The sequence below is a fragment of the Aspergillus bombycis genome (genome assembly GCF_001792695.1).
Source record: "Aspergillus bombycis strain NRRL26010 chromosome Unknown contig00016, whole genome shotgun sequence".
Taxonomy (NCBI): Eukaryota; Fungi; Ascomycota; class Eurotiomycetes; order Eurotiales; family Aspergillaceae; genus Aspergillus; species Aspergillus bombycis.
Genome location: NW_019170018.1, coordinates 258,712 through 284,760, shown reverse-complemented (window position 1 = coordinate 284,760; position 26,049 = coordinate 258,712). Strand labels below are relative to the sequence as shown.

Sequence of the window (26,049 nt, the reverse complement as noted above, 5' to 3'; positions counted from 1 at the left end):
TACTGACCTTTTCGGCCTGGTTTTCCTTGCTCCGGTTCTTTGGCTAATCTCAATCCCTTTCTTTGCTCGTTTTGTGTATACGCATCTCTCTCTCTCTCTCTCTCTCTGTCTTTACATGAGAGCCCTTCATAAGGCTATATGCTAGATCCACTCCTCGAGTAGATATATATAGCCAATCACCCAGCTGCTGTACTACACTCTCAAGCCCCTTAAAGATTTTCGATAACCTGGTACTACAGCTACATTAGGACATAAAATCCAAGACAATGAGTACAATGCTAGTCTTACATGTAGAATTTGACGTTGCAGTAGACAAGGGATGGCCTTCGAAGTGGGGAGGGAATTGAAATCCATGTTCATACAACAACGAATAAAACTCACTAGGTGCCATCCTTCTTCTCTACCAAAGTAATACGAAATTGGGGAAAGACTTTACCTGTGTGCATATATACCGAAATATGCCACAGGGAAGAGACAAGTATAATATGTTCATCGATAAGGTATGACTTAGCGTCTCTCAGCATAAGTATAGACTATAGAGGGTGTTTTCATGCCTCCCTGGGCAAGATGAGGCTTTATATTGAGATGCCATCGTACAACTCTTTGGTTTATACTGTTACTCCATATCTCATTATGATATAAAGAACAGAAAAGGAGTTCAATATGTGACAGGGGCTAAACTTTGAAAATAAGGTATAGGCTTGGCATCTCATTGAAGACGGGATTAGTATATATAACCATCAAACAAGGCACACAGACAACGGGAGGAAAAATAAATATTAAAAAAAATAAAACAAAATGAATAAGGGTGTTTAATTTCGATCAACACAAAGTTCGATAATCGCGATTTTTGGCAATAGTTACTCAGTATTCAAAGCCAATTACTGCTTCTGGTAGAATTAGTTCCTTTAGGAGCTTCATTCCGACGCCCTACGTAACCTTAAGTCCCACCTTGCCAGAAAGACAGTTCAATCTTGTAAAACCTCTCTCAGGGTACCTCCTGGTAGTACGTACAGTGGGCTTCATCTGTTTGTGCTGCAACCGTAATGTAGGGAATATACGGAATACTACTCAAATAGGAGGGGTGTCGCTTAGGTTACATTACTGCCTAAGGTATGGAGTATCTGCTCGGAACACCTACGGGGTACAGATACTTGCACTCGACTTGTCCGGCCTAATCGTGCACTGCCCCCCCTTTTAAGCTGTCGATTGCTTACCGAGCCTGAAATTTTCCACCTGTCTTCTGTATCGGGAAAAGTTTAGGGGGCAGAGAAAAGTGCAGATCTGGCTTACTGTACACTTTTGTTCCCCACAACAGTTCGCGGCCGATCTGACTGTCCATCACACCCAACGACTCGAGATCCAGGATCCACCATTCAATGGACAGATTCTGTTTATGTAGATTGACGCAGGCTCAGCTGGTTTTTGCTTATTGGATCAGGTATGAAAAACAGATATTGGCTTTCAGATTCTTTCTTTCTTTTCTTTTTTTTTTTTTTTTTTTTTTTTTTTTTTATAAAGAAAAAAGAAAGTCAGTGTACGGTCGGAAGACAGATGTAAAGTGAGCAACAAAGACTGTTGTACTGCTAGTACTGTACATGAGTCCTCCGTACATGACACATGCATGCTGGACTGACGTAGGCTAATTTTGCAAATTGTGATTTGCAGCGTACAGTACGGAGTACGGGTCACGGGATACTAAGCGGTGGGTGCGTATTGCCAAATTTAGGTACTAGCAAATGGGAGTATATTCTCTACAGGAGTAAAGTAAATTCCTCAGGCTCCATTTAATACCACATGGGGTGAGAATTACCTAGATGCTGACGGGAGCATTCCCTCACGTACACAGAGTTTATCGGAACGATTTCGAGAACAGTTGGCGGGCGATCATCTCATCGGCTCACGTAACGAGCCAAAATCCACCGCAACTACACGCAAGATGGAGCCACACCATACTGGATTCAGCAGTTAGCTTATAAGGGCCAAGACGGGAAAAGGAGAGGGGTGAAGGCAGAAAGATAGAAAAGGGGGGAAAGGGAAAACATAGAATGATTGAATTGCGATCCCCCTGACACTACGTAGTAGTGGATGTTTCTATTGTTGACGCACAAGTAAGATATGGATAGCCGTTAATCGTAGTATAATTCTGGGCTTATGCACTGTCCATGTAGGTATACAGTTTTATTTTCTGACGCCGGTACAGATGATGTCTCATGGCCCTTGTGGATAAATAGTTACGGAGAAAGCATGTGCCGTCCAAGACGGACTTTAGCATGTTTCAGGCCCCATTCTCCGAAAAAGGCCCCCCCATATCTAAAGTGGATGACATGTTCTGTTCCATGGAAGCTGCACTATTTTGCATACCATCTCATTTTGCAGGATGGGGTATAATTTCGCATACGAAAACTGCCACTTCAGAGGAGTAAGTACCTACTAGCGAGGGGCTGGTTATATAATATTCCGTATAGATTTCTTTCAAATGCTCCAGCCTTGTTTTATTTTTTTATTTTTATTTTTTATTTATACTCGGCATACGTGTAATTGTTTTACGAATAAAATAAATCATAATAAGACAATGTCAGATATGCACTGGTTGGAATCTACTACCTAAAGTTCGTATAACACAGCCTTATAGCTCTTTGCCTTGCTCCTTTTACCTTTTTTTTTCCTTGTCAATTTTCTTATTTCCTTGTTTCCGCATTTCTCCCTAACGGACAAGTTGTCCATATCGGAGGTCCGATTTAACCGTGCGGGATGGACTCGGTACCTAAAGTAATAGTATGCGGGTATTGGCAATATGTCATAAATCGCTTCAATGTCCGTCTTCCGTAGACCCTTAGGAATATGATGGTCCAGATATTTGCTTTTAAGGACTCGCCTCTTCCGAAAGCCGAACCCCGTATCGGAGGATGCTTGCCACTGGTGCTAAAAGTTTTGAAGGAGAACCAAGGTATCGTTGCTCGCAGTCCACGGCGAGGCTGGCATCACTGGATGCCCATGCCGAACTCGTGGTTGTAGGTACTGGTACATTCTGCTGGTAAATTACCGTAATGATGACGGCAATATCTAGATCCCCCCCCATACGTCAGTCTGCACTTGTGATAGCTAAGCTAGATATCGAGTCGATATTAGAGAGGACATTGACGATGGAGCCTAATAAGAAATTGAGGGAATATAATGGCATTGTACGCCATCGCAAAGATTGTATTCAAATGCTTATGTAGATGAAACACTCATGGAAAATTTGGCATCACTAAAGGTACCACAGTGATGATCATTTTCATCTTAATAATTTAAAACTTACGCGTTCTTTGGTTCGGACTTTACCATACCGGACAGGAAACAACGTCCATGCCGCTGATCCCGCAGAAGCTGCAGCGTATTGGATTGGTAATATACCCTTCTCGTTTCCCGGGGCTTCCCAGAGGGAGAGGGTTGGCAGAAACACTGTCCCTAAGCCTCTCTACTTACTTTTCCTTCTCACACTTTCCCCTCTGGAGGATCGATCCTCATCGCCAGAGATTTCTTTAGTGCTTTTGGATCCTGCGTATTACATCTTCTATGTTAGATGCATGGCCCGTGGCGGGTAACCCATCTTTCTTCCCTCCCCCGTTCGTTCGCCATCTTACTTGCTCCCATTACACTGCTTTAGACTGCTGGTAATTACATCAAATCCACCCGCTTCACTTGAGCGCCTCACAGATGAGATCTCTTACCACGCTGTCAATCGCGATATAGTTGACAAATTTCCTCTCGCCGTCTAACCATTCCGCTCTTCTCCGCACATAAACAAACGAAGATTCGCGAACTGGCTGCGGTCTTGTCTGTCGGTTCCTTGGAGCGGATGCTCGCCCTCCACCTTTTTTAAGTACATAACGGCCACACATTGCATGCCCCGTCGAGGGCTAGAAGCAGCCTAAATGGCTTCCAATCATCTAGCGCCGCCGGAGAATGACTTAACTGGGGGTGAAATTCAGGAAGTGAGCAGCAACATTTCCAAACCGACTAAACGACAACGATGGGCGACGCAGCGAGTTCAGGGCGCCGGAGGTGTGCGGAAACGCGTCTCTATCATGGATCGCTTTAACAAACGCTCGGAGATGAAGGACGAGAAGCGCAAGTCCACATCTAGCAATCTTCCTACCGCAGAGAACCCGAATGCTGAAGGCGATGCGGAAGCCAGCAACCGAAGAGTATATTTTAACATTCCTATCCCTGAATCGGAAAGAGATGAAGATGGTCACCCCAAGGCATATTACCCCAGGAACAAGATTCGGACTGCGAAATATACACCATTGACTTTCGTTCCAAAGAATATTTGGCTCCAATTCCATAACATTGCTAATATCTATTTCTTGTTCATCATTATTCTTGGTGTACGTATCGTTGGTCTCAACACCGAAGATCCCTATGACTAACAGCTACCTCTAGTTCTTCTCAATTTTCGGTGTCGATACTCCTGCCCTCAATACGGTCCCCTTGATCGTTATCGTGGTAGTTACAGCCATCAAAGATGCTATTGAGGATTGGCGACGTACGGTAGTTGATAACGAAGTCAATAATTCTCCGGTCTATCGCTTGATCGACTGGAATAATGTGAATTCGGTCGAAGACAACGTCTCTCTGTGGCGTCGATTCAAGAAAGCCTGTACCCGGGGCACTATATGGACATATAGAACGATCAAGGGCCTGGCTCAGAAAAACAAGAAGCAGCATGATCCCGACGAGGAAGCTGATAGGCGTGCGTCTTTTATGACCACAGTAACTCCGCGGGCATCCGTGTATTCTCAACGAGGCGACGGCGGTTTGGCAGACGAAGCTATTCAAATGACACCCGTTCCATCGCCAACTCCCGAGGCGCGTCCGGATTGGACACACGCAGTTGACGAGCATAGTCAATATTTGCATCCGGACAAAGCTCGAGACAGTGTTGCATTGCCCGCTAATACCGCTACCCCCCCGAAAAAAGGCGGGAGTGTTGTGGACACCTCCAAGCAGATAGTTGGAAAGGCCAGGTTTAAGCGCGATTATTGGAAGAATGTCCAAGTGGGAGATTATGTTCGGCTATATAACGGAGATCCCGTCCCAGCCGATGTCGTGGTGCTATCAACGTCCGATCCCGATGGTGCATGTTACGTGGAGACGAAGAGCTTGGATGGCGAAACTAATCTCAAAGTTCGCCAAGCCCTCCACTGTGGTCGGCAGGTTAGACATGCTAGAGATTGCGAGAGGGCGGAGTTTGTGATCGATAGCGAGGCACCGCATCCCAATTTGTACGCCTATAACGGTGCGCTACGCTGGGACCAGCGTGATCCCGACTTCCCCGAGGCACCTCGAAAGGAAATGATCGAGCCCATCACCATCAACAATATACTCCTCCGTGGTTGCTCTTTGCGTAACACCGAATGGGCTCTGGGCGTTGTCCTTTTCACTGGTGACGAGACGAAAATCATGCTGAACGCAGGCGTGACACCCAGTAAAAGGGCCCGCCTTGCTAAGGACCTTAATTGGAACGTTATATACAACTTCGCTATCTTGTTCTTCATGTGTCTCATTTCTGGTATCGTCAACGGTGTCGCGTGGTCCTCGACCGACCGATCTCTCAATTTTTTCGACTTGAAATCCTATGGGAGCACTCCAGCTGTCACTGGTATCATCACCTTCTGGGTCGCCCTCATCTTATTCCAAAACTTGGTCCCCATTTCACTCTATATTTCTCTCGAAATCGTCCGCACAATCCAGGCTGTCTTCATTCACAGTGACGTCTTCATGTACTACGAGAAGCTGCAGATTTACTGTGTGCCGAAGTCTTGGAACATCTCAGACGATGTTGGACAAATTGAGTACATTTTCTCAGACAAGACGGGCACGCTGACTCAGAATGTCATGGATTTCAAAAAATGCACTGTAAACGGGGTTTCATACGGTGAAGCGTTCACCGAAGCCCAGGTTGGCATGGTGCGGCGTGAGGGAGGAGATGCTGATGCTGTTGCTGCTAGGGAACGGGAGAGAATTGCTCTAGACACGACCAGGATGCTCGAATTGTTACGGAAAATACATGATAACCCCTATTTGCGTGACGAGGGGTTGACTTTCGTATCATCGAATTATGTGGCAGACTTGGGAGGACAATCAGGTGATGCCCAGAGGAAGGCCACGGAACATTTTATGCTTGCCCTTGCGGTATGTCATTCTGTCATCACCGAGCATACACCTGGAGATCCTCCACAAATCGAGTTCAAAGCACAGTCGCCCGATGAGGCGGCCTTGGTGGGCACAGCTCGAGACTGTGGCTTCACCCTTCTTGGCAGATCAGGTGACGACCTCGTTTTGAACGTCATGGGGGAAGAACGGACATACACCGTGCTCAACACTCTAGAATTTAACTCGTCAAGAAAGCGAATGAGCGCGATCATCCGCATGCCTGACGGTCACATACGACTCTTCTGCAAGGGTGCAGATAGCATCATCTATTCACGCTTGGCTCCAGGGAAACAACAGGAACTACGAAAGAAGACAGCTGAACATCTTGAAATGTTCGCTCGTGAAGGCTTGCGGACCCTGTGTGTTGCAGATCGCGTGCTCAGTGAGGAAGAATACAGGGCATGGAGCAAAGAGCATGACATTGCCGCTGCTGCGCTCACTGACCGTGAGGAAAAGCTTGAGGAAGTCTCCAGTAACATCGAACAAGAACTCATGCTTATCGGAGGAACTGCTATTGAGGATAGACTCCAGGATGGTGTTCCAGATACCATTTCCCTGTTGGCAGATGCTGGTATCAAGTTGTGGGTTTTGACAGGCGATAAGGTGGAGACTGCCATCAACATTGGATTCTCGTGCAACCTTTTGGATAACGATATGGAATTGATCGTCTTCAACATCCCAGCCAACGAGTCACACCGTGCAGTGCAAGAACTTGACCAGCAGTTGCAAAGGTTTGGACTGACTGGATCTGATGAAGAGCTTCTCGCTGCCCGCCAGGATCACACACCACCAGCGCCAACACACGCCGTAGTTATTGATGGCGAGACTCTCAAGCTGATGCTTGATGATGAACTGAAGCAGAAGTTCTTGCTATTGTGTAAACAATGCAAATCTGTTCTATGCTGTCGAGTCAGTCCTGCACAGAAAGCTGCAGTTGTACGCATGGTTAAGAACGGCCTTGATATCATGGCTCTTTCGATTGGCGATGGTGCCAACGATGTTGCCATGATCCAGGAGGCCGATGTCGGTGTTGGTATCATCGGCGAAGAAGGCCGCCAGGCAGCCATGTCCTCTGACTATGCTATTGGTCAATTCCGGTTTCTTCAGCGGCTTATCCTTGTCCATGGAAGATGGTCTTACCGCCGTATGGCGGAGACTATTGCAAACTTCTTCTACAAGGTATGTTGTCCTTTGTATTTCCTGTCATCCTACCTATTGGGGTCCGGCTAACAACTTTCTAGAACTTGGTATGGACGATTGCACTTTTCTGGTATTCAATTTACAACGACTTTGATGGTTCTTACCTCTTTGACTATACATATATTGTCTTGGTCAACGTAGCATTTACATCACTTCCCGTGATCCTCATGGGTATCTTTGACCAGGACGTCGACGATAAGATCTCTTTGGCTGTTCCCCAGCTGTACATGAGAGGCATAGAGCGAAAAGAATGGTCTCAACTCAAATTCTGGTAGGCTGCCTAACTGACTTTTCCTTTTAGTCCTTACTAACATGCCCTAGGTTGTACATGGCTGACGGTCTTTACCAATCCCTCATTTGTTTCTTCATGCCATACCTTTTGTATAGCCCGGCGACCTTCCAAACCTCCAATGGGCTGGATATCGGCGACCGGACTCGTATGGGTGTCCTCGTCGCCACGAGCGCGGTCATCGCCAGCAATACTTACATCATGCTGAATTCGTATCGGTGGGATTGGCTGACAGCATTAATCAATGTCATCAGTTCACTCCTGATCTTCCTTTGGACTGGTATCTACTCGTCGTTTGATGCTTCGGCTCAATTCTACAAGTCCGGAGCCCAGGTCTATGGAACTTTGTCTTTCTGGGTTGTACTACTGGTCACCGTCACGATATGCCTCCTTCCTCGGTTTACTTTCAAGGCCTTCCAGAAGGTGTTCTTCCCCTTAGATGTGGACATCATTCGGGAGCAGGTCACTCAGGGCAAATTTAAGTTTTTGGATCAGTATGAGGCGTTCGTACCGCCCAAGGCAGCTAGCGCTGCGGCTTCAGGTCAGTTGTTGAGTGATGAATCGGCTGCTTCTTCGGATTTGGGAAAACCAATGCAACCCAGTATGAAACAGGATCCTTTTTCCGACGATCAGCAGATATATACGCCTTCCGTGGCACCAACCTCTCGTACCAATCAGACGCACAACCACCGCAGTCAAAATGGCAGTAATGGGACAAATTATGCATCCAGCCTAGATACGACCCAACATTATCATACTCAGCCAGTGGACTATGTCCGCGGCTCGGCCGAACGGACGCGACATTCCTTTGATAGAGTTCGACATGATTTCGAAGCGAACAACGAGCTAACGCGAGTGGAGACCGGACTGACAAGTGGTGCTCAAGAGCCTCAAAGTCCTCATAGTCCACTGAAAGCCCCTTACGATCCTCCATCGCATTCCTCATAAACTATATTTATCCATTTTATACTATACTATATACACTCGATGTTTCTCACGACCCTCTGTCGGTTTCTTGTCGATGCATCTGTTTCGTTTTGTTTGTGTGATTTTGTATGACGAGTAACCTCCTTGTTTTCTTGGAGCCCCGCTATTTATTCCCCCATAGAAGGCGTTTGGTATACATATTTGGGTGGCTCGGCGCGAATATTTTCTACTGAAGCTCTACTGCGTTCATCATTCTTTTGACCTCTTCCCTATTTCATCTACTTTGTGGCGTAATGCCTGTGTTCTTCTTGTACAAAAGCCTTATTTCCGTGTGTGTGAATACGCTTTTCTTCCATCGTTGCCCCTTTCTTTTCTTTTTTTTCTTTCTCCCTTTTAATCTTGACTGTTTTCACAAAGGATCTGATCAAAGGACAACCTTGAGCGCCCTTGAAGGAATGAAGTATGTGTTGTGGCAGGTTTTATGGATTTTACGTTTTCTATTGAAGGCTGTCAATATGAATGTCCCTCGGAGAAGCATCAATTTCATTCAAAAATAATCATCCGTCATGCAGACACTACTACGTAGAGAAGCCCGATTAAACTGAATTGGGTGTAGCGCGCAAAAGCTCAAGTGGAGGATAAGCGCGTCCTCGCGCGTAAAGTAGATTATGGGCGTTTTGACCGCCTTCAACATCAACCAATAGCCAGGGACGACGGTGCGGCACTGATTTACTCCGTTGTATTGCATGCCTTGCCGATGGGCTTTTTCATTTTCTCTTTACACTTGAGTCTTCTTGTGTTGTTGCTTCCTTGAGGGCATGGGTAAGCACATTGGATCTTGAAACTTTCTAAGGATTGTGTTAATGCGCAACATTCCCCTGACATCCCTTTATCCTTCCTTTCACACTCTGCCGTGGTGGCGTACAGCGGAAAGGCGAAACTTTTGTATCATCTCTCAAGTGCCCAGTTGCCACAACCATGCTTATATAGCCCACCGTGAAAGAGAATTCTTGAAGCCTGGTCAATCCAGCGAGATAGCTCTGTGAGGCTTCGCGTTCTAGATCTGGGCATAGTAGCCAATCCTTGTCTACTCGGCAAGGGAATGTTTCATGCTCTGTTGTTTACAGTAGCGACAGACCACAGCTGGATTATCGGAACGTAACCATGGAGTTTATGGATATTGTTGGGTGAGTCGCTAAGTTGTATAGTCCTGCAACTGTCATCGTGTATTACAGTAGTTAAGCGTCAATCTGTTTGCAGAGAGCTCCAAGCCCTTCCTGACAACGTCCACCTATTATGTCCGCGACAACATGATGACGACCACGCACGCTATGACGAAACCGATCAGGTAGATGAATCGGGGAAGAACATTGCAGAACTGGTGGCCGAAGCGACAACTCGCAGGGAAAAATTTCTGTCATGCATGCGCATACTGGCATACAACGAGGAGGGGGTTGAAGAGCTGCAAAACTGGATTTGGAGGAAGTTGGACGACACCCTCGAGAAATGCGACCTCTGCATCAAACAATACTATATGGGGAAGATTTGGCTTACGGAACAACTGAAAGAAAACTACGATGATGAAGATATCGAAAAGTTTTCCCGTATGATTGACGAAAGCGACATAAAAAGGATAACGAGGAATTTGACCACAGCAACAACGAAATTGAAAGAGGTACCTCCCCAGGAAATCGGGCTTCATGTGTTGGACCGGGCGTCTTTGCTATCTATCTTTGAGAGCTTGAGTTGTGATGCTATGCTTCGCAATGACAGCCTTCTCCAGCAATACTTCGACGAGCCGTTTAGACTCATTCAGACGAAGCGTAGTCTAAAAGTTTCAGACTATATTCCGGCTGTCACCCGTTTCTTGTTTGACCCCAATCAGGGTCGCAGCTTTTGGGCCATCCAGGCCTGGATGCGGTATTCCCGGCCTCCCACCGACATAGAATTTGATTGGGCAATTAAAGAAGGACTCTTAGGCGCTCTAAGGTCGGCTTCTCAACAACCGGTCCAGGTCGCTGCCATCCAGCGGCTATGGCGTGGAATGCAACTTGTGGTAAAAAGGCTGGATAAAGACCAGATCACTCATCATCTGCGAGCTCTCGAAATTGACCCTTGCCGTCTTTCGGTGGAACACATCGGGATACAGTCTCCTGGTCTGCGCTTTATCCTGAATACGATTCAGATATTTCTGGAAAAGGCACCTGGAGACTTCTGGGATGCGATGCAGACCATATCACCTCAGGCTATCATTGAGCTTGTATTCTACAACCCCCAGCTAGATGCGTTTTTGAAGCAAGCCACAGAAGGCGAGCCCTATGAAAAGTCCGCTATGAAAGATATGTTGTCATGGATCAATCCATTCATGTCATCACTGAAGGGTCCTCATCAACCGTCAGCCTGCAGGTCCCTAGTTTACCAGCTTCTTGACCGGCTGCAAGACTCGCGCCTTCCTAACTTGGCCAGGTATCATTGCTTTCACATTGGGTTGTCAAGCTTACTCTATACACTTCGCAGCTTCACCGATCATGAATCTTCGAGAGGCTCTGTAGCGCGAATTGTCCTATCTGAGACCATGGAAGTTGTGACTGCAAACATCGCTAGAATTCTTGAACCTCCCAAGTTTGAGGTTGAACAGGGACGCCAGCGTGAAATATCAACGCTGTGCATGGACGTCATTCGTAATACACTCGCTCTTGAGTGCCAATCTCTCAAGAGCGATTATGAGGTCATCTTACGGTATGATACCCTTCAGCATGGTGTAAGCACATATTCAGCTCCCATTTGGGACGCTGTTGTAAAACACCTCCATGAAGACAACCTGGCCCTTTCGACATCTGCTCTTCTCGGTATATTGCCGCTGGTCGGTTTGGAGAAATTCTCCACAAAGGGAGGAGCCAGCCAAGAGAAGACTCACTTCAACATGATCTACGGTCATCTTACTCATTTGTCATGCTTGATAATTGAGCGTCTTGCAGATTTCAAACCGGAGCATCTTGATGAGCTCTTTAAAAGTCAAGATACTAGTAGTGCTCTGATCTCCGCTCTTTTTGCAGCTGATCTAAACACCTATCAAGCCGCGGTGGACCTCATAAAAAATGTCAGTGGACAATCTGCTCGAAGGGATGCCATTTCCCATCTTCTACAGTCATTCTTTACTACGACTATGTACGGGCTTAGCTGGTCTTTCCGACGTATATCGAATATGAAAACATTTGCTTCTGCTCCGAGGATGATTCATACAGGGACGGACATTGTGGATATTCTTTGCGACAGCCAGACTGGTATGCTCAGAACTCGCAAACTCGCAGATCGTCGAGAGATCCTTTCTCTCCAGAAGTTGTGGGAATACCTGTGGCAAGCCTTGACCACGATATTTGACCAAACTGAATCGTGGCATCTCAGGGGCAATGACAAAATGGTCATGCTGGAATTCTGTCGTGATAGTATTCAGTTCGCCGATCTTCTCTTCGACCAGTACGGTGTCTTTCTAAGCGCCGTTGTCGACGCGGACCCCAGTCAAGAGACCTCTGCCCGCGAAAATTTTCTCAAGTCTCCAACCGCGACTATGAGTACAATGGTCAAATGGCTCCGACTGAAGGATGAATATTTGGCTACCACTCTAGTTGGACTTGTTGCCAAGCTTCTTCGCCGTCTTGGAGAGCTCAGCGTGACCACTGTGAGAGAAGATGCGCTGGTTTATATTGAGGGTGTCGCAGTCAAGTCTACCGTCAAGACTATGCTGACGTTACGGGAGAAGGCAGAACTTGTTAGAGCTTTGGAAGCTTATTACAAGAAGCCTGTTGTTACTGCGTCGACTGCCAGCCTAAAGAAACAGAGCTCGATCACAGCGTTTGCTAGACCGGCCGAGCTTTCAGCTACTCCCAGTCCATCAAGAACACCGGATGAATTCGACGATAATGTTCCAGATGATGTCCTCTTGCAACTATCTCGATCCGTTGAACTCAACAAGGAAAGAGTCGCTGCCGAAGCGAAGAAGAGGGCCGAGAAAGCAGCAAAAGCTCTTCCAGCGATTCCCAGGCCCGCCCCAGCGCCTTTGAAGTCCAATGTAATGGTTCAGGCTTTCCGTGAGAAACGAGAGAGAGAGCGAGAGGCTAAAAAGAAGCGTGATATGGCCGAGCTTGCACGTTTGAAGAAGAGTCTCCCGGCGACTGGAGTTGCTGAACAAACCGCCGAACAAGGTTCTGGGTTGACTGGAATTGGAGTTAAAGGCAAGGACCATAGGCCTGCAGATAGTATGATGGTGTCATCGGGGTCAGAGTCTGAATCGGAGAGCGAGGATGAACTCGACAGGGAGCTTTTCGGTCCGAAAGGTGGATCTAAACCTGACGCCGTTCGGGCCTATGAAGAAAGCAAGAGACTGTCACTCAAACAGCAGGGTCCTGTCAAGAAGATCAAGCAAGTACGCTCTGCAAAGGATATGCGCGCAAGATTAGCTCCAGACCTCTCCTCACTACATCGGACAATATTGTCTTGGGACTTCTTTGCTAACGGCGATCTTCCGCCAAACTCTGGTCGTACTGATTATAGTTTGATATCTAACACATTCAGAGACCCTGTTGACTACCAAAAAACTTTCGAGCCTCTTTTGATACTGGAGGCATGGCAAGGTTTCCAGTCCTCGAAAGAAGAGGGAAACTTCAAACCATTCGAGGTTAAGGTTGCGACACGATTGTCAGTGGACTCTTTCGTGGAAGTTAGCACGGTTATGCCAGCGCTTGAGGTCAAGGACTATGGGCTTGGCGAAGCGGATATTGTCTTGCTTTCAAAGGCAAACCCACCGACTAATAATCCGTCTGCTCCGCATTGTCTTGCTCGGATTGCGAATATAAATAAGAAGAAGGGGACCGTAGAGATTGCCTATAGAGTTAATCCCGGTAACTCATTTATCAACGCCCTTGCACCAGGATCAGAGATCTGGGGTGCCAAGGTTACATCCTTGACCCCTCTCGAGCGTGAATATGGTGCTCTCATGGCCTTGCAATACTATGATCTCTGCGAGGAGGTCGTGAAAGCCAAGCCGTCCCCAATCCTTAATTATTCAGAAGCAACCTTGAACCCAATTGCCGAGAATTACAATGTTAATCCCGCCCAGGCAAAGGCTATCAAGTCCGCTCTGGACAATGATGCTTTCACCCTTATTCAAGGACCTCCAGGATCTGGAAAGACAAAGACTATTGTTGCCCTTGTGGGAGCTCTGCTTAGTGGCGTACTTGGCAACCACGGTGTCACCATCTCGCGGCCAACAGGTGTCGGGAACACCAAACCTCCCCCGAGGACAACTACTTCGAAGAAGCTGCTTGTGTGCGCTCCTAGCAATGCCGCCGTTGATGAATTGGTCATGAGATTCAAAGCAGGTGTCAAGACAATTCAGGGTCGCCACGAAAAGCTGTCTGTCATTCGACTTGGAAGGAGCGATGCCATAAATACTAATGTGCTTGATGTGACACTAGACGAACTAGTGAATGCAAGATTGAGCCAAACATCACGCAAGGACTCGGGCGAAAGGGATCTACAGAAGATTTATATGGAGCACAAAGCAGCTGACACTGCTTTCAAAGAAACTCGTTCCAAGCTGGACCAATGCAGAGCCCAGGGCTTACCTGCCCCTGTAGAACTCGAACGGGAGTTTGAGCTACTTAAGAAGAAGAAGACTGCATTGAGCCAGGAGATCGATAACGCCCGCGACAAAAATCATTCAGCGGCCCGTGATGCTGACTTAACCAGGCGGAAAATACAGCAGGAGATCATTGATGGGGCTCACGTTATCTGTGCCACGCTCAGCGGTAGTGGTCACGAGATGTTTCAGAACCTAAGTATTGAGTTCGAAACAGTCGTCATTGATGAGGCTGCGCAATCGATTGAACTGAGTGCTCTAATCCCGCTGAAATATGGATGTTCCAAATGTATCCTTGTCGGAGATCCAAAGCAATTACCGCCCACTGTCCTGTCCAAAGTCGCCTCCAAATTTCAGTATGAGCAGAGTCTGTTCGTCCGGATGCAGTCCAATCACCCTAGGGATGTCCACCTGCTGGATATCCAATATCGTATGCATCCGGAAATTAGTGCATACCCGCGCAATGCCTTCTATGATGGTAAACTGCAAGACGGTCCTGATATGGCACGGCTTCGCGCTCGTCCCTGGCATCAGAGTGAGCTTCTTAGCCCATATCGGTTCTTTGATGTACAAGGCCTTCACCAGAGTGCTGCAAAAGGTCACTCGTTGATCAATATGGCGGAACTTCGGGTAGCCATGCAACTATATGAACGTTTGGTCTCGGATTTCCAGGGCTTTGATTTCTCTGGTAAAATCGGCATCATTACCCCGTATAAAGGCCAACTAAGAGAGTTGAAAACTCATTTTGCCGCGAAGTATGGAAATGCAATCTTTAACAGGATTGATTTCAACACTACAGATGCCTTCCAAGGAAGGGAGAGTGAGGTTATTATATTTTCTTGCGTTAGAGCCTCCAACAAAGGAATTGGTTTCTTGTCCGACATTCGCCGTATGAATGTCGGTTTGACGCGTGCCAAGTCCTCACTTTGGGTTCTAGGAAATTCGCAGTCCCTGGTGCAGGGCGAGTTCTGGAATAGCCTTATAAAAGACGCTCGCCGTCGGAGTGTCTATACTGATGGCGATGTTTTGAAAATCCTTCAGCGGCCACAGTTTACTGGCTACAAGAATGTTGACATGCTGGATGCTGATGCATCGGAGCCAACCAAGCCTTCTGTCGGCACACCAACTGGCCCTGTTTCTCGGTCGTCCTCATCCTCTCGTGACAACCCCCCACCAGATGCATCCCATCCTACGGGTGCATCCGGGATGAATGACCCTCCCGTCTCCCCGCCTGAGGGGCCGTCAGGGGGTGCCAGCGGCTTGGATGACAACCGCATGTGCGGTTATTGTGGCAGTTTCTCTCATATGACTCATAACTGCGACAACATTGATGCGAAGGAAGCAGCTCGAGGCAACTGCTACAGATGTGGGCAGCCTGGACATACGCGCGCTGTTTGTACATCGGAGCGTTGCCTGGAATGCGGCGAACCTGGGCACGTTGCTCGTGAGTGCAAGTCTACAAAAGTTCTACCAAAACAAGTGAAGCAAAAAATTGCGCGAGAGGAACATCATCATACGCAAATGCAAAAGCAGAGAGCGGAACGCCAACGGACCAGGCAGCTTGGAGGGCATGACCCCAAGGTGCCTGTTATCCAGGTTACATCTGGGGCTAACGAGAAAAAGCCAGAGCAACCCAAAACAGATGGCAGCAAAGGCGCAGCTAAGCGCAAACGCACTGGTTCCCCCTCTTCTGACATTGCGAAAGCTCCCAAGCGAAAATCAGATCAAAACGTGCCACCAACAGCTCCTAAGAACCCGCGACGAAAAATTGATGCCAATGTTCCCCCGAACACGGAGGTCAGCCATTCCTTCCGCTTTATACTGAACTCTGCTAATTAGTCTCGCAGGATTTGGTTAAACCGTCTCGAGAAGGGCCGGCTTATGCACCTATCAACCAGAACAAGCCTCCCAGCGGTCCACGGGCGGATCTAGGTCCAGCAAACGTATGTGTTTCATCTCTTCTATGGATGGCTTAGCAACTGCCTGCTGACTTACCCTCTTATATAGCCTCCACAGCGACCTCCACAGCGGCCAGGGAATGGGGCCAGGCCCCCTCCACCGATGCGAAAGAAGAAAGCAGTCGACCCGTTCATCCGACCGAAACGGAGATAGGCTGTGGAATGGATGCAGCAAATAATCCGATGCATTCATATCACTTGACTCCCATGCTTCATGTTACTGTTTTACGGAAGACATGTCACATGTAAAAGACAACACATTGATCTACAGATCTACAAAAGAACACGGTCCTACTTCTCTGACATGCATATGAGCGTCTACATCGTTGCCCCCTTTTGTTCTTAGCATTTTTGCATACATTTCTCTTGAGTCATGCATATGCCATGTGTTGTCGCCCCTTTATTTCCCCATCTTTCTTTTTCAAGGCGCGGCAAAGAGTGGCGCCGAGAATACGTTTTCTCTGTCAGGATTTTAGGCTTGGGGCTCCCTCACATATTCTGAAAAGCATTGCGTGGCGTTGGGTTGGACTTATATTCAATTTTTGCACTGAGACAGGATATGTACTACAAATGCTTGGAGATTCTTCGTCTAGTGAGTATACCCTTAGAAACAGGGAGGGTTGGTTTCAATAATGCATTGTTATCTTGGTTTCATGTGCATGCTCATGTTCATATGTTGGAACTGAGTGCTGTAATTAGAATACATTATCACTGTGCATAACTTCAATACAGGGGGCTCTTTACCTAATGATGTATATAACTCAACCGATAATCTTATCGGTTTCCTTTTGCTACCTGTTAACCGACGCAGACGAAGCTCAGGACGTATCAATGCCAAACCGGACCTCATCGACAGAAAGGTGTCGTGGAAGACAAATCGGATTGATCAAGAGTATGTCACGCACGATCTATCTCATAGCGTGCAGTAGCTCTGCATATACCTGGAAGGAATACGACCTACTGACTCGGACAAACAAATCGTTGATCCATGCTCGGATTAATCAACTTTTTTTTGGCAAGCTCACTGCAGCGGTCTGCTGAGTTCCAGAGTCAAGATACTCAGCGAAGCTCTGCAGTTCTTCTTTCGTACGACCAGAGAATATAGGGTCAGCCGCAAAGTATGAAGGTGGCGCGTTCTAGATGGACATCTTCGCTCCTGCATACTTGAATGACTTTTTACCTGTCCTGATGCTTGCAATGCTCTCGAGACCTGCATGATACTTTCTGATGCAAGGGGGTAACATGGCCGAGTTCGCATAGTCAGTCTTTTTTCCTTTTTCCTTTTTTCTTCAACCTTGAAGAATTACTACAAGAAAAACCCATTTGGTATGACGCCAAGATGTTCAGAGGCCCCTCCTTGGTACATGGTTTATTCTCTCTCTCTCTCTCTCTTCGCCCATCCCTGTCGATGATTGTGCAACACGAGGTGACGCAGTGCGATTCTTGCAGGTTGGCGGAAGAGCGACCGTGCAGATTACCTAGAAGTAGTATTTAGAGGCAAGTTTGCTACAAGGCGCTACGAGTAGCTCTTCAAGACTCTTGTGGGCGGTACGGCACATATCACGGTAATACTTAGGGCTAGGATTAGGCACCCACTCGAGAGAGCTCTCCCTTTCGGACCGGTACTTTTGCTTCTCTTATTGCACAGAATCCAGATCGATAGACATAACGGCAGCCGTCTGGTACTTTACTAGGATCTTTTCCTTATGAGCTCTGAATTGGTTCGTTTCGGGAAGTCAGGAAGGGCCCCGGCCGCGACTATTTCCGTCAGTTCTCCAGAAGTGCGCAAATAGTCGATAGAAATGAGTTTGTGACCTGTCAAGTCAGAAATTCGCCGTTCATCGACCAAGCGAATCCACTCGGTGGTACATCTGTCACATTGGTATAGTCTATTTCTGATCTGCGTCTCTCCCATTTGCCACTACTGACTTTGGTGGCTTCCAAATCCCCGTCTCACTGCTCTACTTCTCGATCCTTACGTACCCCGTTTCGATTTTTGCATTCGTGATTTTTCCCTAATCGGATCATGCCCGTTCTCCCCGAGGGTAATTGACGTCTTTTACATCGTTCTCCAGGCGTATCCTACGTTCTCAAAGGGGCTCGTTGCAGTTATGACCTCAATCCAATCCATCCCTCCAGGAGTTGAGAGGGGCGAATCAATCAGGGCATCCCTTGCTTTCAACGGTTCTCTCTCTCTCTCTCTCTCTCTCTCTACACATACACGCTTTCTCATGGGGTTTTATTGTTTTATTTATTTTTACTTTTATTTTTATTTTTCAGAAAAGGAGACATGCAAAGACGTCACACGGGAAATCGCGCTAATTTATGCTGCTGTGGTACCGTGGTTCCTCACGATATAGACGATATAGACGATATAGTCGCAAACGGAACTCTTTGTTTACGTGCCGACTATCAGCCCTCCATGCCAATCACTTCGAAACTTGACGAGAGGACAAACTATCTCGGATCGACAGTGCTGGCCCATATGTTTGGGTGACGAAAATCCCCAATGATCGCCACGGTGGTAGGATCATCCTGCGAGCAAATAGCTTCCCACTGCTCTTCCAGCTCTATGGGGCATCATCGGTCTGTCATGTCATTTACGCCACCTGGGCCCCGATCGAACTACTAGCACGGACGGATCGTCTATCAACGTTTTTGATTTTTTTTGATTTTATTTTTATTTCCTATTATTTCCTTTCTTTTTCTTCCTCCCCTGCGGTGTCCCTTTCCTTTTCGGTTCGGAATGACTCCACTAGCCTTGCTTGCCGGGTGCCCAACTGGGGCTGTCTTCCCTCGCTCGGCCCTTGGGACCTGTGGAATCCAATCCTGGCATGGTGGAATGGCACTACTTAAGATTCAACTCTATCTCTCAATCTATCGAGAACGAGGTCGGCTCTTTATTCGACAATGTCCGGGTCCTCGCATTCAAGAACTCGACAGGATGCTCCCGGCTATGTAGGGTCGTGACAGGTCCAGATTTCCATAGAACTCTCTTTTTAAAGAAAGGACCTCTCCCTCTGCTGCATCTGCCCTGGATGTAGGTTAATATCTCATTTTCTTTTCTCGTCTGTCTCAATCCTCCATTCATTTCCTGTACATACGGTCATACGCACATACTGATTAGACTTGGACCATCCCAACTTCTTCTCTCTCTTCTGCCTTCCTTCTCTTTGTTTTTGATACCCCAGTGCTATTTCTTTCTTTCTATCTATCTATCTATCTACGTCATTCCTTTCATACCCTCCCTCGCGGTACTGATTTCTCTCGGTCAAGGTGGGCAAGGCAATAGTGCCCTTGAATCACACTGCTTTGGTGCATACAACACGCCACGAATCTTTCCTGGTCGACTCGCGTTGACATTTCATATGCCTCCTAATCGGGTTTGAGGTCATATATGGCTGAGGTCTAGTCGATCGCCTTATGTTACACCAGGCCAATTTACAAGGGAACTCAGTCGCACCGAGTCCAATAGTCCCAACCTGCCGTCCCAATCCTCAGTTGTCCAGACGAGGTCATTCCAGCATGCCTAACATACCAGGAGATGTTCCCCCTCTAGAATTGTCGAATATTCAGAGCAGGAGCGAGCAATTTCCCGATCTTGTACAGTTCTTCCAAGCACAGGATGCCTTGTCGACCACATCCTCGCAATCTACTGGCGCTCGCGATATCTTTAAAGCGGGCCAACGACGCCTGCGGCAGCTGGCTCAGCGTCCCAAAAAGGGAACAGACGCTCAAACCAAAGCTGACGACGCGTCTCGCCAGCTACTAGCGCTTCAGCAGGAGGGTTTTCTACCTGCCTCTCTACCTCCCCGCAAACCCAAGAAATCTGCTCCTAAGCAAAGTATTGACTCCACAGTATCCTCTACCCGATCTGCTTCCAATCTCAGCTTCCAATCGAGCTCCAGAAGAGACGTGGAAAGCATTGGACAGCCATGGCTGGAGGGTTCGCTTGACAGTTTTGATGCATGTGAAATGAAAGGAGGTCGTTTCTCTTCGCTTGATCTACGAGATATCACGTCCCTGCTTGGCGCTTCATTACCTCGTCCTCCTCAATTTGAGGACGTGACCCCTCCGCCATATCAGGCTTCAACCCAATCGAGTGAGCCTGGTTTACAAGAAAACTCTTCCTATCCCTCAACGCGCCATAGTTCAAATTCTAGGACTAGCGAGCCGCTGGATGAGATAGAAGCCTTACCAAAGGTTCCAGATATACCGGATCGAACGAGCAGTCATCACCCCAAGACGGCGACAAGTACTGTAGATAGCAAGCAACAGGTAGGCTGGAATCATTTAGCATATATACTATATATGATACTAACTTCCAAAAGTCGAGTCGTGAGCAGCCAGCGGACGCCAAGCCAGCAGGGCCCAAAGATGCCTCCGAAGCAGCGGACAGCAAATCATCGTCATCTAGTACACCAAACACCCTACAGAATCATTCGAACCCGGTAGCACATTCCCTGAAGCTTTTCCCTGACACTGTGCCTACACGTATGCCGAATAAAGGAGCCTGGCGCATATCGAACGGTTGCCCATCGCCTTCCGTTAGATCATTACCAGCCACATCAACGCAGCAGGACTCTTCGCCTGTTAGCGCTCAACCGAGTGATGGGAACACTAAGCCTTCATCTAGCACCCAAAATTGTGACGCTGGCCCTGAAAACACGAGATGTGTGGGTCAAACGCCTTCAGCACAGCCGACCGATACAAGCAGAACCAGTGTGACAAGCCAAGGACATGAAAAAATGCTGGTGGCGAGAAATGGGCGTCGTCCGGCATCCTTGCCCATAGGCGCAATTGATGCCTTCCCTCTACCAGCCCCTATGAGACCTCTGCCTGCGTTGCCGGAAGCAGTTTCAGGGATTCGTCCCATTTACGGACAAGACGCTACTGCTGGCAGAGGAGGTCTTCGTGTCAACCAACAACAACATGATCCTCAGTTACCACCACGTTCTACAGAAGAAAGACCCATGGGCAGTGCGACGAGGAGAGATAATCATGGGCCAATGACTAGTCGGGCTGCACCAAGTGCTAGCCACCCTAATAGAGCAACGGACCGAGGAAACAAAGCTTCTAGGGCAGGCGCATCGAATTCCAAGCCTGTCACGTTGGTGAGAGCCGGTCCAAGCCGAGCCGATAGGGTTCGTGCGCTGAAGAAGAAAGATATGTCAGCGAGTCGAACTTATTTGCAAGACTCGGACAATCGCCCTCTGGAAGAAGGTCGACGGTCTCGTTCAAGGCTTTCTCATGCGGTCTCCTCCGAAGATTATGATACGACAACTGCTCCACGCTGCATCGATGAAGGAGTTGGGAGTCAATATGAAAGGGAATCTGCAGATACCCAATTGTCTAGTATTTCCTCTCATGTTTCGAGTTTTCCTGGGCAATCCACGGAATCCCATGCTATTAGCACACAGGATGGCAGCCCACATGGCTACGTTAAAGCTACCTCGTCGGACATCCAGGAACCTTCATCATCACCTGCATCAAAAAGAAATTCTCAGATCCGTCCAAGCGGTGGTACACGAAGCACAAGCGTCCTCAGCGAAAGGGTATCTAATGATCTGGATCTTCACGAGCGTTCTGAGACCCCTCTCCCATCTTCGGAAGATGAAGGTATCGATGTTGGCATGCGCAAGCAACAGACACACCACATTTCCAGTAGGCGACGGCGACCGAAGTTGGCACCTATTAATGTTGATGAGTCTGCCACACGCAAAACGCGTCATATGGAAAAGCCATCGCCATATGACTATTCCAGGCCCGTAACCCCCCGAAACCGCAGAAGCCGTGGCCTGGACAAAGCTTCCCCACAATCACCACATTACCATCACGAAACGCGAGGCGGTCGTCATCGGCCTTCTTATGTTCGGGAGCTGGAAAAGCGCATTGCGCACCTCGAGCACCAAAACAGAGCCCTTCAAGCTGCTCTTCTTGGGGCTCTAGGTGTGGGAGGTAAACAGAACGCAGAAGGTCTTCTCGGTGGATCATCCACCTCACTCTCCACTCCCCACACTAGTAGATCTTTCTCATCTATGACGAACTCTTCATCCAGCCCGGATTCCCATGTCATGCGGAATGAGCGGCGTACGCAGAGACGCCAGCCTCCATGCCATCCGGAGACCTGGATTGCTAGCCCAGGCTCCAGCCGACGCAGTAGCTACAGTTCGGAAGCAAGTGCTGATATCCGGGAGATGGAAAATATGATTGAGGACTTCGATTTCGGCTGGGAGTCAGATCAACCGAGCTCCGAAAGAACACCACAGCTCCGAATGAGAGCTTGATGTGCTTTCCTATGAATTACTAGGAGGTATCTTGATCTTTCCTTTAATATTTTCTTTAATTTTGGTGTTTCTGGGTGGTCGCTCTCTCTTTTATACCCCCCTTTATCTTTTCCAGTATGAGCATAAACGACCTTAGGGCTCTGTAGTCGTTCTTTAACCCTTCTCTTCCTATCTGCATGACTCGTTCTGTCTTCGATGATACCATTTTGCTTTGTGTGTTTTGTGTGACTATTTGCTGTTAAATCGGATGCAATCCAAGGCCGTTAAGGCTTCTATCCAGTCCTATAGAAGTTATATCTGTATTTATATTATCCCAAAGTAAGGAAAGAGACTCAGGTATACCTGATTGCCTGAACAAGGGCATGGGAGCGCTTAGTCATCCAGTCCGCGATTCGGTCAGCGTTGGAAGATCGTCAACAAAATGCCAAACAGCTTCAACCTTTCACAATCCACAGGCATTAGCGTGTGCGAGCTAGGAAACGACAGTGGAGCATAAGACTCTAAGCTTCCAAATTCTATTATGAGCAACATTTAATTCTTCAACGCGGTCATATATCTCTACGCCCACCTCTTAGATCCCACCTCGAATTGTCCCGTACTCCATTCCAACATGGCGCATACAACGGCAGTAAGCGCTCCTTTCTTTTTTTTCTCTCTCTGCGTTTCAATAGGAACAACAGTCAGATATTTACTAATGCAACCAGTCTTCGCAGATTCCGCAACATGTCACTTCCCTCCTTTCACACTTAACATCGCGTCCGGGAGTTCAGTCCACCTTCATCCTTTCCCGCAAAGATGGGTCCATCATTCAGAGCACGGGGCTGCTGGCGACGAAACCAGCGGGCAACAGCAGTCCAGATGTCTCTCAGGCCGATCCAGTCGCCGAGGAGCAGTCGGAATCTACTATGACACCTGTAGAATCATCCATCCCTTCAACACCGTCTAGCGCAACTACCCCTAACCGCCAAACCGCCTACCAACCGTCCCAGGCGGAAGCGCTGGCAGCTCGCATCTTTGCTTTTGTTTCCAGCGCTTCGGATCTAAGTGTGTCGCTCTCACGACCCATGAATGAAAACTCCCACGGCTCCAAAATAGATCCGAACGGTTTGCAGGAAGGGTTAGGCAATGGAACATCCCGGGACGATGGAGACGGGGAGGCATCGGAGAAAGAGGATGACGATGAAGTCAAGCTCCTGCGGCTGAGAACTAAAAAGCATGAGATTGTTGTTGTTCCGGATAAGAAGTATCTGCTTTGTGTGGTACATGATGCGGCGCACCCTATGGGGAACCCAAGTGCCGGGTTGCGCTCGAGGTAATGGATGATGATGATGATGATGATAATCTTCGCTTTGGACCTCTTTTCTACTCTATTTTAATGCGCTCTTATTTGGACATATCTTGGTTTGCATGGAATATACCCGGTTGGAAGCAGAGAGCTCGTCTGTCCGCATGTTGTTTGCCGTTTTGTTAAGCACCTGTGTGTAGTTTTGGATAGCAGTGGAGACCATGAATATAGAGTTCTCTATTCAACCATGTGGCTTGCCTTGGTCTAGAAACCGTGGGAATGCGGGGGATCTGGTGCCTTAGGGCGCGCGGTGGAGCGCTTTACCCCTCTCACGCCTTATCTCGTCAGAGCAAACGCAATCTGCTATATTGCTACACCCACCTCCTTGAACAGGGCTTGAAGGTAGACCTGTGTACTTCTTGGGGCCCGATACAACAATTCCTACTGAGTTCAGCACCACATAATCCCCATACCCTTACAGAATGACTTTCGATATCGCGCAGGCCCGGTCTCGCTTTCCTGCACTGAAGCAGGAACAGGTCTTTTTGGATAATGCAGGTGTGTTACGTTGAATCCACGTCTTTGGTACTTCTATCCAGTACCTAGAGCTTTGCTAATCAGCTGCAAAGGGGGTAGTCAAGTCCTGGACACAGTGATTGAGTCGTAAGTCTGCCTTGGATATAAGATCGGACGGTGGCTTACATAGCTCCCATCTAGGATTACAGCTTACCTCACAAATACCAATGTCCAATTGGGGGCAACATACAAGACTTCAAAGCTATCCACCGCTGGATTTACCAACGGATACGAAGCAGCGGCGAAGTTCATCAACGCAAATCCCGAAGAGGTAAATGGATCCTACTCTGGGGAAATGTAGAACCCGCTAACAGTCGCTATAGATCTGCCTTGGCGTTTCAACTACGCAACTATTACACAATCTCTCCACGGCTTTGAAGTTCCAGCCGGGTGATGAGCTCATTCTCTCCAAACTGAACCACGAGGCCAATTCCGCCGCCTGGGTCAGAATTGCACAACGACTAGGTTTAGAGGTGAAGTGGTGGTCCGCTTCCAACCCTCAGAACCCCGTCTGCGATCCGAAGGAGTTGCAACAGTTGATCTCGGAGAAGACGCGACTCGTAGCTTGCCCGCATGCATCGAATATCCTTGGATCTATCGTGGACGTCAAGGAAATTGCGAAGATCGTGCATCGATACCCTCGGGTAAGCTACCTGCTAACCTAGAACTGATGTAGTGCTTATTTTTGTTCTTAAGGCCCTGCTCTGCGTGGACGGCGTTGCACTTGCGCCTCATCGACAAGTCGATGTCAAAGATCTCGATGTTGACTTCTACGTGAGTACATATTGTATAGTATCGAGGCAAAGTCACAGGGACTGATCATCCCAAACAGGCCTTCTCATGGTACAAGGTCTATGGACCCCACATCGCGCAGTTGTACGCCTCATCGCGTGTCCATGACCAGATCGACTCCCTAGGACATTTCTTCAAAGGCACGGACACCCTCGACTTGAAGCTGAACCTGGCATCCGCCAATTACGAGAATGTTCAGAGCATTCCACGAGTAGTCGAGTACTTCGAGCCTGATGTGTCTGCATCGTGGGAAAAGATCGCCGCTCAGGAGGAGAAGCTGCAGCAGATCGTCTTGGATTTCCTCAACGCGAATGATCGGGTCACGGTCTACGGAGAGCGCTCTGCCGGTAGGAACCTCCGTGTCCCCGTTATTAGCTTCACGGTGCGGGGTACGAAAAGCCAAAGGTTAGTAGAGGAGGTTGAGAAGCGATCTGCGTATGGGTTCCGAAGTGGGCATATGTACAGCCATCGATTGATCAAGGACATCATTGGTTTGGACGACGTTGAGGATGGGGTTGTGCGGATCAGTATGTTGCACTATAACACAGGTGAGTACTAGTATTTCTATGGGATGATAGATCTAAGACTAACAGGGGACTGTAGAGGAAGAGATGACCGGTTTGGTCAAGGTTTTGGAGGAAGTTATTGCGAGCTTGTAGACTTTGTACTACCACAGAGATGTTGGTAACTTCCTCTTGGATAGTATAGCTGAACTACAAAGGTACAAAGCATCAATTGGCCGGATGGTGTAGTTGGTTATCACGTATCGTTAACACCGATAAGGTCCTGGGATCGAGCCCCAGTCTGGTCATTGCTTTTTGTTTTTACTTTTCTCTCTTATCTTTCCTTATCTTTGTACGGAGTACGTTGATTGTATTCATTTTTGTTGCTAT

The 26,049-nt window shown here is 47.9% G+C and overlaps 4 protein-coding genes across 4 annotated transcripts; all 4 read left to right on the top strand.

The window, feature by feature from the left end:
* Positions 1-3,920: 3,920 nt before the first annotated feature.
* ABOM_003451 (phospholipid-transporting P-type ATPase) lies at positions 3,921-8,641 on the top strand (the record flags this gene model as incomplete). Its single annotated transcript, XM_022530581.1, has 4 exons — positions 3,921-4,376; positions 4,432-7,383; positions 7,446-7,675; positions 7,726-8,641. 4 exons carry the CDS (start codon positions 3,921-3,923, stop codon positions 8,639-8,641), a joined length of 4,554 nt encoding a protein of 1,517 aa, XP_022392050.1.
* A 1,143-nt stretch (positions 8,642-9,784) lies between these two features.
* On the top strand, positions 9,785-16,370 carry ABOM_003450 (putative tRNA-splicing endonuclease; the record flags this gene model as incomplete). Its single annotated transcript, XM_022530580.1, has 4 exons — positions 9,785-9,807; positions 9,881-16,055; positions 16,106-16,201; positions 16,266-16,370. The coding sequence occupies 4 exons, from the start codon at positions 9,785-9,787 to the stop codon at positions 16,368-16,370; spliced, it is 6,399 nt and encodes a 2,132-aa protein (XP_022392051.1).
* Positions 16,371-19,741: 3,371 nt separating this feature from the next.
* Positions 19,742-22,503, top strand: ABOM_003449 (uncharacterized protein; the record flags this gene model as incomplete). Its single annotated transcript, XM_022530579.1, has 2 exons — positions 19,742-20,494; positions 20,548-22,503. The coding sequence occupies 2 exons, from the start codon at positions 19,742-19,744 to the stop codon at positions 22,501-22,503; spliced, it is 2,709 nt and encodes a 902-aa protein (XP_022392128.1).
* Positions 22,504-23,113: 610 nt separating this feature from the next.
* ABOM_003448 (aminotransferase) lies at positions 23,114-25,815 on the top strand (the record flags this gene model as incomplete). Its single annotated transcript, XM_022530578.1, has 9 exons — positions 23,114-23,131; positions 23,217-23,815; positions 24,270-24,346; positions 24,514-24,635; positions 24,688-25,008; positions 25,061-25,138; positions 25,197-25,561; positions 25,622-25,704; positions 25,760-25,815. The coding sequence occupies 9 exons, from the start codon at positions 23,114-23,116 to the stop codon at positions 25,813-25,815; spliced, it is 1,719 nt and encodes a 572-aa protein (XP_022392127.1).
* Between the last annotated feature and the right edge of the window lie 234 nt (positions 25,816-26,049).